Source organism: Chionomys nivalis, chromosome 4 (genome assembly GCF_950005125.1).
Source record: "Chionomys nivalis chromosome 4, mChiNiv1.1, whole genome shotgun sequence".
Taxonomy (NCBI): Eukaryota; Metazoa; Chordata; class Mammalia; order Rodentia; family Cricetidae; genus Chionomys; species Chionomys nivalis.
In genome coordinates this window covers 115,225,165-115,239,288 of record NC_080089.1, presented here as the reverse complement: position 1 = coordinate 115,239,288, position 14,124 = coordinate 115,225,165, and the positions used below count along the sequence as shown (strand labels likewise).

The window sequence follows — 14,124 nt, the reverse complement described above, 5'->3', positions numbered from 1 at the left end:
CTTTAAAGAAAAAAGGTTATCAGCCAGGCAGTGGTGGTGCATGCCTTTAATCCAAGCACTTAGGCGGCAGAGGCAGGTGAATGTATGAGTTCCAGGACAGCCAGGGCTACACAGAGAAAGCCCTGTGTGTGTTTGGGGGGGGGGGGGTAGGTGAGTGCAGGCAGGGAAACTAGCCTAAAGGTCTCCATTTTCTTCTTGGAAAACTTTGTTCCTAAGAAGCTAGCCTTTTCTTCTCCAATATTAAAATCACACTGTTTCCCTTCTAGGAAGGTTCCCTTCTATTTTCACTTGCTATTCATTTTCCTGATATATATTTTCCCCTTGTATTTATCAATTGCTGTCACTTATCAGAATCACAGAGGTTTTAGAGCACAGTTAATCACAGATGACTGAAGTTGAATGTCTAGGAAGCAGGAAGGTCCTTTGCATGACTGGCCACATGGGGGAGCACTGTTCATTGTCCTGCTCACTTTAGGCATTAGTGTAGCACTTTGTCAACCACACTTCCTGACCGCCCCATAGTTTTCTGTTCCTTCCTGTTCTGCTTTTGAAGAGCTCATCATTATCTAACATGTGATGACAGCCTTTCTCCACCACTAGAACAAAAGCTTATGTTCATTGCTTTGTTTTAGTAGGCCTTGGTCAGTTCTTTGTACACTGTAACATTCAGAAATAATAATTTGAATGCAGTTTAAAATCTCTGTGTTTATAATTGCAGTAAATCACTGAAATTGTTGAATGTCTGTGGTGCAATTTCTTTAAGATCGGTGGGCCTCAAAGGACCGCACAGGACAAGTTTCAAAGCATATCCCTGTAACAAAACACTTGTAGTATTTTGGAGGATGAAATAAAAGGATTGTAAGTGTGAAGCTAACCTGGGCAGTGTTGTGAGAAGCTGTCTCAAAATTTGTAGTAGGAGCAGTGGGCTGCGTTGCCACCCAGCTCCTGCACGGCTAGCTTTACCCGAAATAATTACACGGAAACTGTATTCTTTTAAACACTGCCTGGCCCATTAATTCTAGCCTCTTATTGGCTAATTCTCACATCTTGCTTTAACCCATTTCTAATAATCTGTGTAGCACCACAAGGTGTGGCTTACCAGGAAAGATCTTAAGCTGCGTCTGTGTTGGGTGGGAGAATCATGGCGACTGCTTGACTCGGCTTCTTTTTCCCAGCATTCTGTTCTGTTTACTCCGCCTACCTAATTTTCTGTCCTATTAAAAGGCCAAGGTAGTTTCTTTATTTAACCAATGAAATCAACACAAAACAGAAGACTCCCACATCATAATTCTGGAGTTGGGAATGGGGGGATGGTTCACTGGGTAAAGTACCTGCTGCATATGCATGAAAACGAGTTCACATCTCTAGAACTTGCAGAAAAAGACAGGCATGGGAGAGAGAGCAGCCTGTAACTCTGCCTGAGGACTGAGAGCATGGAGACAGATGGATCCCTGAAGCTCACTAGTTACCCAGCAGCCTGGGCAAATTGACGAACTTCCAGTTCTTTCAGGGATCCTATCTTAAAAAGTAAAGGGGAGGTGCTGGAGAGAGAGGACCATGGGTAAGAGCACTTGTTGCTCTTGCAGAGGTCTTGGATCCTATTCTCAGCACTCACATGGTCACTCACAACCATCTGCAATTCCACTTCATAGGGGACTTTGATGCTCTCTTTTGGTCTCCATGGGCACCATAGTATGCACATGGTACACATGCATCCAAGAAAAACATACATAAAGTAGAATAAATAAACTTAAAAATGTAAATGGAAGGACAATTGAGGAAAGATAACCCGTTATGATGATCTTGGGTTCTTACTTGTTCATGAACACATACATATATTCATAACTTCACATGTACCTTCCATAAGCATGTACACATGCACTGTCACAGCTATAATTTGATGGCAGAATACTTTTCTAGTAAGTCTGAGGTCTTGAATTCAATCCACAGTACTTCAAAAACAAAACAAAACCCATAAGAGTGAAAGCTGGGCTAAAAGCAGGAGGGTTAGTTGAAAATTAGATTCTACCTACCTTTTATTCCATGTTGTACACTGGAAGATGAGAAGTTTATTTTGCAGAAAGAGCAAGAATGCCATCTAACCAAAGGACAGGTCTGGTAAGATGGCTCAGCAGGTAAAGAAGACCTCCAGAAACCACATTGTAGGAGAGAACCAACTCTTCCAGAAGAAAGAGAGAGGGAACTGACCTCTGTGAACATGCACACTCTTTCTCCAAATAAATGCTAATAAAAAGATTGAGAATTCCTACAACTCAGTAAGTAACAAACAAACCCAATTTTTATTATGAGTAAAAGGTGGACTATAAAATATTCCAAAGAATATGCACAAATGACCAGTAAGTTTGCAAAAAAGATGCCCACTCTAATTTGTAGCCAGAGAAATACAAATTAAAGTAACAAGGAGTTAATCTTTCACACCCAGTAATATGTTCATCATAAACAAGACAGTAATTGTTGGTAAGGATCTGTAGAAATTGTAGCCTTTGACCTTACTGATTAGAATGTAAATGATGCAGCTGCTTTGAAAACTGCTTGATACTTCCTGAAGTGGCTGAACAGGGCACCCTGTGACCTCCTGTGCACACTCAGGGATGTTGGAAGAGTGTTCAAGAAACGTACAGCATTCATAATAATCCCAAAGTAAAAAGTGTCCATAGCCAATGAACAGTTGTGTAACATATGTTGTATCCACAGCAATGAAACATTATTTGCTGATAAAGAATGAAGCACAGATGCTGCTCTACTGATAGTGGATCAGTTCATGATTTTGTGAGAAAACAGCAGACGTTTGGTAGCAGTCTTGCTTTGATGCCAGGGTTAGTAGCATGCTTCTAACCTGGAGCTTGAGGCAATGTGGTCACTTGAGATCAGGAGGTTTGAGACTAGACTGGACAATGTAGTGATACCTCATCTAAAAAACTAGAAGGAAAGAAGGGTAGAATAGGGAGGGAAGGAGATGAACACCCACCACCCTACAAACATTTCCTGGGCCAGCAATATGCAGTCCATGCTCTCTAGAGAGGCTGGCAGCTACGTTCCTTGGAGCTTACTGTTGGTAAGCTGTGCTGCTTGCTAGGGTAGGTGGATTAAATGTATTTTCAACTTCACACACATGTGTACGTGTGTGTGTGTGTGTGTGTGTGTGTGTATATGTCTATATTATATATATATATAGTATGTATCCCAGTTGGAAGTTTAGGAGCATTTATAATTCATGCTGTAACATAAAATAAACCTTTAAGACGTGTAAGTTAAAGAAAGCAGTTACTCAGTAGTACATAGTATATGATTCTATGTGAAATGTTCAAGAGTGCACAGAGACATGAAGTAGGCTAATTTCCCAGGACTGGGGGGGAGGTGGAGAGAAATGGGCAGTGACATTTGGTGGCTATGATGTGTATGAAGGATGGCGATCAAAATGTTCTCAATTTGAGTGTAGTAATACTTTAAAGTAAATTCTAAATAAACCAAAAACTAGTCAGTAGAACTTTTCTCATTGGAAAGATTGTATGGTTTGTGAATTATATCTCAGTGAAGTTATTTTAAAAAGAGATTATCCATTGGGGTAAATTGAAAACACATTAATTTTAAAAAATGGGCACAAACTTTGTAGGATAAAGGTAGGGAAGTGTTTCAGGAAGGAGGGTCAACTAGAAAGACATACAAAAGGTGAAAGCAGAGAACTGTTCAGAAAGGTCAGCACTGAAGGGTTTCAGAAATGGAGAATCCCAGGAGAGAGCATCGCTGAAGTAATTCAAATAAAGTGTCCTTAAGTGATGGTCAGAAGCTTCCAGATGGGAGGAGCTAGAGTACCCAGCTCATAGACTACTGCACATTACTGTGGAGCCCAGGATAAACAAGGCAAAAAGATTGGGGAAGCCTGCTGTGCTGATAAACACCATGACTCTCACACCCACCAGCTGAAGAGGAAAGTGATGGAGGCCACCTTGAACCCCGTAGTGTTCCAGGCCAGTGTGCCTTGACAGAAAAGGAAACGTCTACCTTCCAGAGAGCAGAGTCCTCTTAGCATCACTGAGACAGACTGGTTAAGACGGTTGCGGTTAAAGTACTGGAGAGAGCAGATTGAGGATTAGAGGGTGTGGATTCCTATGGGCTGACTTACCAGGATAATAATTATCTAGTCACTGTTTTATTTAGGTGACAGAGGAATGGGAAATAGAATGGAGGTTCCTGTTCAATGTATCCAAAACAGTACCATAATTCCCATGCCTTCCTTTTGCTCAGGTTCGGAGAGTACCTGGCTCCAGCGGCCGTCTGCATAAGACAGAAGATGGAGGCTGGGAGTGGAGTGATGACGAATTTGATGAGGAAAGTGAGGAAGGGAGAGCAGCAATTTCCCAACTCAGGGTGAGTTTTATTGGACTGGATAGATTCTTTAGCTGGAGTTGTCTGTGCTTCTTGTTACAGCTGATGAGCTAATGCAAAGAAGACAAATGCTACTGACAAGTTTTCCAGGTAGTTCTATGTAACAAATTGACAGGCATGTCTCAATCTGAAGACATGTAGGATATATGAAAATGGCCATGTCTAGAGGTGAAAACTTTCTTGCTGTGGGAAGTCCCTGGATGGTACTCATGGCTAGACACTGCAGAAGAACTGTGAACTGGAAGACCTTGCAGCATCAGACCAAGTCCCTGAAGCCTGTTCCCTTTCTGTGGAGAGGAGCAGTGCACTGTTCTAGTTGGTGTGCACTGGATCTCTTCCCGTGTTTGCTGCTGTGTTTGTGTGTGTGTGTCTTAGGGCCTTCCTTTTCCTTTGCTTCTTCATTCTTACCCCAAATTATGCAAAGACATATGTCTTGATGGATGCCAAGTATTTAAGGGCTTTATATCCTTGCCTGCTTTGTACTTTGGGGGGGGTAATAATGGGCTTGTTTATATCTTTGCCTAGTGGGGTCTACTCTCACAGGAGTTCTTAAGGCTATTTTTGTAGTTGTTGATTTTATTTTATTTTGAGATGAGGTTTCTCTGTAGATTGGTTGTTCTGGCAATCTCTATAAAGAGCAGGCCTTGAACTTATAGAGATCCTCCTGCCTCTGCCTCCCGAATGCTGGGATTAAAGATGTGTGCCACTGTTGGACCCTAGAGTCTAATCACCAAGGAGGAATCGCCCCAAGAGACCATCTCTCACATCACAGCTGATGTGAAAGCATGAGGATTTTATTAATTCTGTCGTGACAGGGTCTTTCAGTATTCGAAAAGCCAGAAAGACTCCGAATGACTGGTATAGGCTACTTTTAAAGGAAAAAGCCACAGAAGCAAGGGGGGTGGCTGGGGGTTGTTCTTTAACTATTATGATTGGCTTATTCAAAAAGGCTATTACCAATAATTGGCTGGAGAGCGGTTGTCAGATCAGATGAAGTAAGGGAGAACATCTGAGGGTCACTTTGCCCCCTTTCCAGGGACTTAGTCAAAACATCAGTAATTGAGTCAAGAGGGGGTTATCTTGCCCCTATTCAGGAGATGCAAAGTTCTTTATATCTCAGTACGTGCATGTGTAGCTGTTAGGTCCTTGGTTCCCGGGCGGGGAGTGGGGGGAACACTACTGCTGAGAGGCCTCAAAATTGACCTCAGAGTTGTCAGAAAATGGCTTTAGAGTTATTTTAGAGTTCTATACCACTATGCCCATTATCAGTAGGACTCTTAATTTATCATCATTGAGTTTTTACTTACCTGATAGATTTTCTAAGTATATATTTTTTGTATAGCTAAGTTTTTTAAGGTCTTGCCAGTGAAAATTGGCAAATATTTATTAAACATCAAGCTTAGAAAAGTCCTACAAAAGATACAAATGGTAAACATTTATTTCTTTTAATTTTGGATAGCTTCTGTGCTGTCCTTCAAGATTACTATGGTGGTTTGAATAAGTATGACCCCCATACACTCAGGTGTTTGAATGCTTCACTATAAAGAGTAGCACTGTTGGAAGTGCTACTTGGTGGCCTTGTTGGAGGAAGTGTGTCACTATGGAGGCAGGCTTTGAGGTCTCAACATGCCCAGTGAGACAGTTGCTTCTGCTGCCTGCGGATCAAGATGTAGAGCTCTCAGCTCCTTCTCTCAGTACCATGTCTGCCTGCATGCTGCTATGAAGATAATGGACTAAACCTTTGAAACTGTAAGGGAATCCCACTTAAATATTTTCTTTTATAAAAGTTGCTATGGTCATGTGTCTCTTCATAGCAATAGAAATTCTAAGAAATTGGTGCCGGGAGTAGGGTATTATTGGGATGCTTAAAATGCTGCTGAGGGTGATTTTGAACTATGGGGGCCTGACACAAATGGATTCAGAGGAGAAAATTTTTGGTATGTAGCCTAGAGATTCTTGTGCTATTTTTGGTGAATAATGTGACTGCTTTTTGCCCTTGTTCAAAGAGTCTGCCAGAGGTTAAGGTGAAGAGAATTGGATTAATTCCATTGGCAGAGGAAATCTTAACCTAGAATAAACTCTGTCATGTGGTTATTAGCGTAAACTCTAATGAGGATTTATAATGAAAAGGAGAAGCCAAGCAAATAATACAAAATATACAATTTGCGGATAAAAGGAGCTTCGGGAATTGGAATGGAGTGAAATCCTGTGTTCAAGGAGATAAACAGATTAAGAAATGAACTAATGGGAATGGCTACCTCAGGGCAAGATCTCACCAGCTTAATTTCCAATTTGTGAGAAGGAATTAAAGAAAAACTTAGAGCTGGGTATGGTGGTGCATGCCTTTAATATAGGCACTCAGAGGGCAGAGGCTAGCACATCCCTGAGTTTGAGGCTAGCCTGGTCTTCGGACCTGTTTCAGAACAGCTAAGCTTAGGTAGTTAAGGTGGAAAACAGAAAGCTAATTGAAGGCGAAGGCTTAAGTCAAAACACCAGTTTGGAATTATGATTAATAAAATGCTTATTTATTTAAAAGGGAAAAAACTTACAGATCACCGTCCCAGACAACAGCCCTCTGTGCAGTCAGGAAGGGAGTCTAGTCGCCGGAAGCGGAACAGGAAGTAAGAGAGTGCGAGGACGGAAGTGGCCACTTTTTTAAAGGGAGAGAGACCACGCCCCAATGGGTTGGTATCTCAGCGGCTATTGGCTGGAGGAGTGGAAGGACCTCCCGCAACACCTCCCTCTTTTGTTTAAGTAAGAGAGTTCTAAATCTACTATGAAATTATATACAATAAGTACAAATATCCTATTCTAACTAGCTTAAGTCTTGTATAATAAATAGCTTGGCCAAGTCATGAGTGGAAAGTAACTGCATTTATATAGTCTTCAACCCCATCGAAGATCTGAGAAGGGAAATAATGTTACCTGAGTAATTAGGAAGTGCAATCAAACAACTTCCAAAACATGCAACAAATCACAGAGACAACTAGCTCTACCTGGGCAATCACCCAAGGTCACGTTTGCAGCATTGAAGCAGCCAACTTTGGCTAAGGCCTAACATAACTGACATACCATTTTTAAAGGCAAGAAACTTGTCAAAACTATCTTACCCTGCCTTGGCAGGATATGACAGTCCTGTTTTTTCCATTCACGGATACTCTGTATTTCTGTCAGTGGTTGAGATATGGACATTTCTTTGCCCAAAGGCCAGTTCAGCCAAGAAGAAAGGCTCCAGGTGGAGTGTCTTTGGTGCTCAACATTCTCTCGGGAATAGAGCGGTGTTGCCAGGAGCAATTGTGTCTCACTACCACAAAACTCTGAGTTAGATTAAAGGCCATTTTCTACAGCTCTTTGAAGAGGTTGAAGATTATCTGTCTATACTGAGTATAATCTCTATGTATCTAAAGAACCTGATTAGTCTAGTTATAAATGACAAACTTTACTATTGACATGATGCTTCTTATGAAATTCTGAGGCCTGCAACACGCTTCCAATCAATAATTGATCAATCTCAGCGTTGCCTTGTGCTAGAGGACCAGGCAGACCTGTATGGGACCGGATGTGTGTTATGTACATCAGACAAAGTCTGTTCCTGATTATGTCTTGTACCTGGATAAACAATGAAGTCAACTCTGTGTCATCTGGTATAAATTTAGCAGTTTCAATATGCAAGATAACTCTTTCTGCATATTGTGAATCTGTAACTATATTAAGAGGTTCTTTAAAATCCCTTAGCACCATAAGAATGGCATATAATTCTGCCTTCTGGACAGAATTATAAGGGCTTTGTTCCACCTTACTCAATTCATCTGACTTATAACCTGCTTTTCCTGATTTATTTGCATCAGTATAGAACATACGGGCTCCAGTTATTGGAGCATCATGTACAATTCTAGGAAGAATCCAAGAAGTTCTCTTTATGAGGTTAAGTCTACCACTTTTGGGATAGTTGCTATTAATTTCTCCCAAAAAATTAGCACAAGCTCTTTGCCATGGTTCATTGTCTTCCCATAACTTTTTTATTTCTTCAGTAGTAAAAGGCACTATAATTTCTGCTGGGTCTATACTTGCTAGTTGACGAAGTCTCAGCTTACCTTTTATAATTAATTCAGAAACTTTTTCCACATAAGTTTTTAATTTTTTACTTGGTTTATTAGGTATGAATATCCACTCTAAAATAATATCTTCCCTCTGCATTAGAATCCCTGTAGGAGAAATTCTGGAAGGCAATATGACTACGATGCATGTAAGATTTGGGTTCACCCTATCCACATGTGCCTCCTGTAATTTTTCCTCAATCATTGTCAGTTCCTTTTCTGCTTCAGCTGTCAGTTTTCTTGGACTATTCAAATCTTTATCACCATCTAAGGTTTTGTTTAAATGAACTATTAGATCAGGTGTTATCCCAACAGCTGGTCGTAGACTGGAAATGTCTCCTAACAATCTTTGGAAGTCATTAAGAGTCTTTAACCGGTCTCTCCTAATTTGTGCCTTTTGCGTTTTAATTTTCTCTAACCCTATTCTGTAACCTAGGTAATTAATAGAATTTCCTCTTTGAATCTTTTCAGGGGCAATTTGTAATCCCCACCTAGGCAAGACTTTCTTCTTCAAACATCCTTTCTAAAGTATCTTTATTTGAATCAGATAACAAGATGTCATCCATGTAATGATAAATTATGTACTTGGGGAATTGTTTACGAATTATTTCCAATGGCTTACTTACAAAATATTGGCACAATGTAGGACTATTGAGCATAACCTGTGGGAGGATAGTCCATTGATATCTCCTATTAGGCTGAGAATTATTATAAGTAGGCACTGTGAAGGCAAATTTTTCTCTATCCTTTTCTTGTAACGGTATAGTGAAAAAGCAATCTTTCAAATCAATAACTATAAGAGGCCATCCTTTTGGTAATAGAGAAGGCAAAGGAATTCCAGATTGTAGTGGGCCCATAGGTTGAATTACCTTGTTGACAGCTCTTAAATCTGTCACCATTCTCCATTTACCGGATTTCTTTTTTACAACAAACACAGGAGAATTCCAAGGGCTGGTTGATTCTTCAATATGGTGAGCATCTAGTTGCTCTTGCACCAGCTGTTCCAATGCCTGTAATTTATCTTCAGCTAGAGGCCACTGTTTGATCCATATTGGCTTCTCAGTTAGCCATTTTAAAGGTAGGGCTGTTGGTACCTCTAAAGGTTTGGTATTTGCTGTATGTTCCTGTACAGCCTGAATGGCTGGTGACCTTTTTTCATAATACCTCATCATATCCTTCCCAGAATTATGAGTTCCTGGAACTACAGGAATGTTAATCTGGGTATTCCATTGCTGTAGCAGGTCACGGCCCCATAAATTTATTGCAATATTGGCAATATATGGCCTTAGTCTTCCTATTTGCCCTTCAGGCCCTATGCATTCAACTCATCTTGTGCTTTGTTTTACACAAGATAGGGTTCCAGTTCCCAGGAACTGAACATCTACTTCTTGAAGAGGCCAATTCGGATGCCAAGATTCTGGAGTAATGATACTTACATCCGCACCTGTGTCTAATAAGCCTTCAATAAAAGTGCCATTTATACAGACTCTTAGCTTTGGTCTTTGATCGTTAATAGAAGTTTGCCAAAATATACGTTTACTCTGTCCTACTGGGTTTTTTGACTCATCCTCCACACGTAATTCATCATTTAGACCAGTATTACTTTTTATAGCAGAAATTAGAGCTTTTAATTTTCTTGGTGAGGCACTTTCTCCACTGTGACTGGGAATGACTGGGCCACTGTTGGCTTGGAGGCCTGCGACAGGCCCCTCAAGGAGTTTCCCGATGATATTGGGTTGCCCTGTCTGTCTGTTGTTGACTTGCATTCGTTGGACCAATGCCGGCCTTTACCGCATCTCCTACATATACCTGAAGGCCGAGGTCTCCTATTTTTGTCATTCCCAGAAGCGATATTATTCCTAGAAATTCTTTGCCTGCAATCCCTTTTCAGATGTCCTAATTTACCACAATTAAAACACCTGGCAGTTGATGTCTCCTCATTGCTTTGGAAATCGCTTCTCCTACCAAAGATTCATCATTATAGCTCAACGTCTCAACATTCATTGTATGCTGAATCCATTCATCCATAGGTGCTGACCTAAACTTTAAAGGCCCAATTATCTTTTTGCATTCTATGTTTGCATTCTCAAAAGCTAGAGATTCAAGAAGTATTCGTCTAGCTTCTGGGTCTGTTACCCCTATGTCCAGAGCCTTAATTAATCTTTGCAAAAAGTCAATAAAGTGTTCTCTCTGTCCCCACCTAATTCTGGTATATGATTCAACCCTTTTTGCTGGATCTTGTAGCTTATTCCAAGCATTTAAAGCTTCTTGGTGACATAGACACAGTACTTCATCATCATAAAGAGCTTGGACCTGTGGATCAGCATATTTTCCTGCACCAAGAATTTGATCTTAGGAAACCTCCACACCTTTTGCTCTTCCTTGCTGTTCCATATGTTTGGATTCTTCTCTGAAATAAATTCCAAACATCAAGGAATGTCCATTATCTAAAACTGCAGACACTAACTGATAGAAATCGTGGGGGGTAGCTCTAGCATTAGAAGCCCAAGTCCTTACCATTTCCTTTAAATCTGCAGAGTCCAAGCCAAAATCAACAATAGCTTGCTTAATTTCTTTCAGATCATTCATTGCTATTGGCGTCCATCTAGCTTCTTTGACTCCCTTTGAGCCTTTAGAAGTTGACGCTTTGTCAGAATTAAGTATAGGGTATGTCGCTAAAACCCTGGGTAAGCCAGTTCTAATAGCTGGTGGTGGCATTGTATCCTGTCCTTGTGCCTTCTTACGCTGTTCACCAGCTCCAATAATTTCTTCAATCATTTCAAGTCTTTTTATTATTGTTTCTCTTAAATCCTGAATCTCCTGACCTGCATATGTTTCTACTGATTTCACTGAGGTATCAATTTTTCGGTCCCCATTCTGTACCTGTGATTCCAAAGCTTTTGAATCCTGAATCTCCTGACCTGCATGAGTTTCTAGTAAAGATTGTATGGTTCTTAGGAGTGCCATATTCTTCCTAAATGATAGAATATGCAAAAGAATACTTGGGGCGAACTCCCTGACCAGCAGGAAAAGACGACCACCAGACGAGGATTCTTCCCAAATCACGCTTTATTGGAGCCTCTTGGTTTGAAGGGAGAGCGGAAGCGAGGGGCCCCGAGCGCCAAGCGGCGGCTGCTTATATAGGGGGTAAGGGAACGAGTCGTGCCTGGATTGGCTGATGCGCGCCTGCCGATGCTCCTGGCCACGGGATTGGCCCTAAGCACATCATCGTCACTGCACATGCGAGAGGCACGGTTCCACTGCATTGCCTAATATGGAGCTGTTCACCAAGTGAGGCCGGGGCCAAGCGCCATCTTGTAATGGCGGCCACTCGAATCGGCTCCCAGCAAATACTGAAACCTAGTAACCAGTAAATTAAGTTATCCCCATAGTCATATAAACCTTGCATGATATAACCCATTGTGTTGGTAACCAAAGCAGTAAAATTCGTGTTGGAAACGAAAACTGCCATGTTATCTATTATCCGGCAGGTGGCGCTGTTGCCAAGTTGCGACGAAAACGGGGTCCTGTTTCAGTGTCCGCCTAGTATTTGTTAAAAACTGGGAAATGCAAGTTGCTCAACAAAGTAAATGTAATTAAATCAATTCTGTGCACGGAACTGTAAATCCAGAATCCAGGGGTAGAGAAGAGTAACCTGGAAGCTGTGTCTGCCTCCACGTGACAGAGTCGTCCTGAGGGGTTTCAGCTTTCGGCAACCGGCAACCGCGTGCTCTGGTTCCCGCCACTCAAGCGCCGTGCATGCAAGGGAGATTTAAAATTGACTCAGAAAAGAGCAAACCACGCAGGCAGAGGCTACGTGGGCCTGTGGAGTTTAAATCCACGTGGGGAGGCAAACGATATGCTGCGTGGGGACTTGAAGTCAATCTGAGGTGTCTAAAGGGAAAATATAAAGAACTGCAGCAAGAAAAGCCACTGCCTGATGATTTCTTTCTTTTTTTTTTTTTTTTTTTTTTTGGTTTTTCAAGACAGGATTTCTCTGTGGTTTTGGAGCCTGTCCTGGAACTAGCTCTTGTAGACCAGGCTGGACTTGGACTCACAGAGATTCGCCTGCCTCTGCCTCCCGAGTGCTGGGATTAAAGGTGTGCACCACCAGAAAAGCCACTGCATGATGATTTCTGTTAAACTGCTGGCTCCACGCTCAAGGCACAGGCCGCAAGGCACAGGTTGCGACCGACCTGGCGGCAGACAGCCGAGCGGGAAAGATGGGGTCCTAAAACCAAACATTGGGCGCCAGATGAAGGCGAAGGCGTAAGTCACAAACACCAGTTTGGAGTTATGATTAATAAAATGGTTATTTATTTAAGAGGGAAAAAACTTACAGATCACGTCACTGACAACAGCCCTCTGCGCAATCAGGAAGGGAGTCTAGTTGCCGGAAGCAGAGCAGTGCCGGAAGTAGGAGAGTGCGAGGAGGGAAGTGGCCACTTTTTTAAAGGGAGAGAGACCACGCCCCAATGGGCTAGTATCTCAGCGACTATTGGCTGGAGGAGCGGAAGGACCTCCCGCAACAGCTAATGAAGATGTAACTGAATGAAGTAACCATGTCCCGGCCTTGAAAGCAGCAGAACTTGGTAGCTTTGGCCACATGGTTCTGGCTTCAGAGGTGAGGATAGAAGAAAAGGGTTATGGATGCTCCCTCCGCCACTATAGAAAGCCACTGAGGCCAGGCATATGGCAGGAGTGTCTCTGAATGAAGCCTAGAGAGGTCATTTTGTGAAGGTGTGAAAGTGAAGGCTGGATTGCCGGAGAGACCCCAGGATGTTGGAGATGCCAGAGCAGAGGTCTATGTGTTAAGGAAAGCTGCTAGCTGGGAGGGGAACTAGCCCAAGAGAGAGAAGTGTGTTGCAGTCAACAAAGCTGAAGGAGTTGGAGATCTGAAGAGCGTTTGATAGCAGACTGGGAGATGCAGAGTTTGAAGTTTGCCCAGCTGGTTTTGGGTCTTGCTTTGGTCCAGTATTTCCTCACTATGCTCCTTCCCCTATATTTTGCAACAGTAATGTATATCCTGTGCCATTATATGTTGGAAGTATGTGATCTACTTTTTGATTTTTATAGGGGATTACAGTTAAGAGATTGCATGAATCTCAGAAGAGACTTTGAACTTTTAAACATTGTTGAGACTGTAATAGACTATGGGGACTTTTAAAGTTGGATTTAATGGCTGGGTGGCACATGCCTTTAATCCCAGCACTCTGGAGGCAGAGGCAGGCGGATCTCTGTGAGTTCGAGGCCAGCCTGGTCTACAAGAGCTAGTTCCAGGACAGGCTCTAAAGCTACAGAGAAACCCTGTCTCGAAAAACAAAACAAAACAAAAAACAAACAAAAAAAAAGTTGGATTTAATTACAAGCCTGTGGGAGCCAGGGAGTGGAATGTGGTGGTTTGAATAGCTATGACTCCCATAGACTCTTTTTTTTTTTTTTTAATTTTTTTCCTTTTTTTTTCCTTTTTATTTATTTTTCCCATAGACTCTTGTGTTTGAATGCTTGGTGATAGGAAGTGGCACTATTAGATGTGGCTTTACTGGAGGAAGTGTGTCACTGTGGTGGTGGACTTTGAGGGCTCAAGCCATGCCCAGTGGAACAGTTGCTTCTGTTGCCC

The 14,124-nt window shown here is 41.9% G+C and overlaps 1 protein-coding gene across 1 annotated transcript in view; it reads left to right on the top strand.

Moving 5' to 3' along the window:
- Nucleotides 1-14,124, top strand: part of Oxsr1 (oxidative stress responsive kinase 1) — a 105,051-nt gene that overhangs the window by 73,884 nt on the left and 17,043 nt on the right. Inside the window, exon 11 of the mRNA XM_057767492.1 lies at nucleotides 4,267-4,389. Coding sequence (XP_057623475.1) covers nucleotides 4,267-4,389 — 123 coding nt within the window. The remainder of the gene's footprint in view (nucleotides 1-4,266; nucleotides 4,390-14,124) is intronic.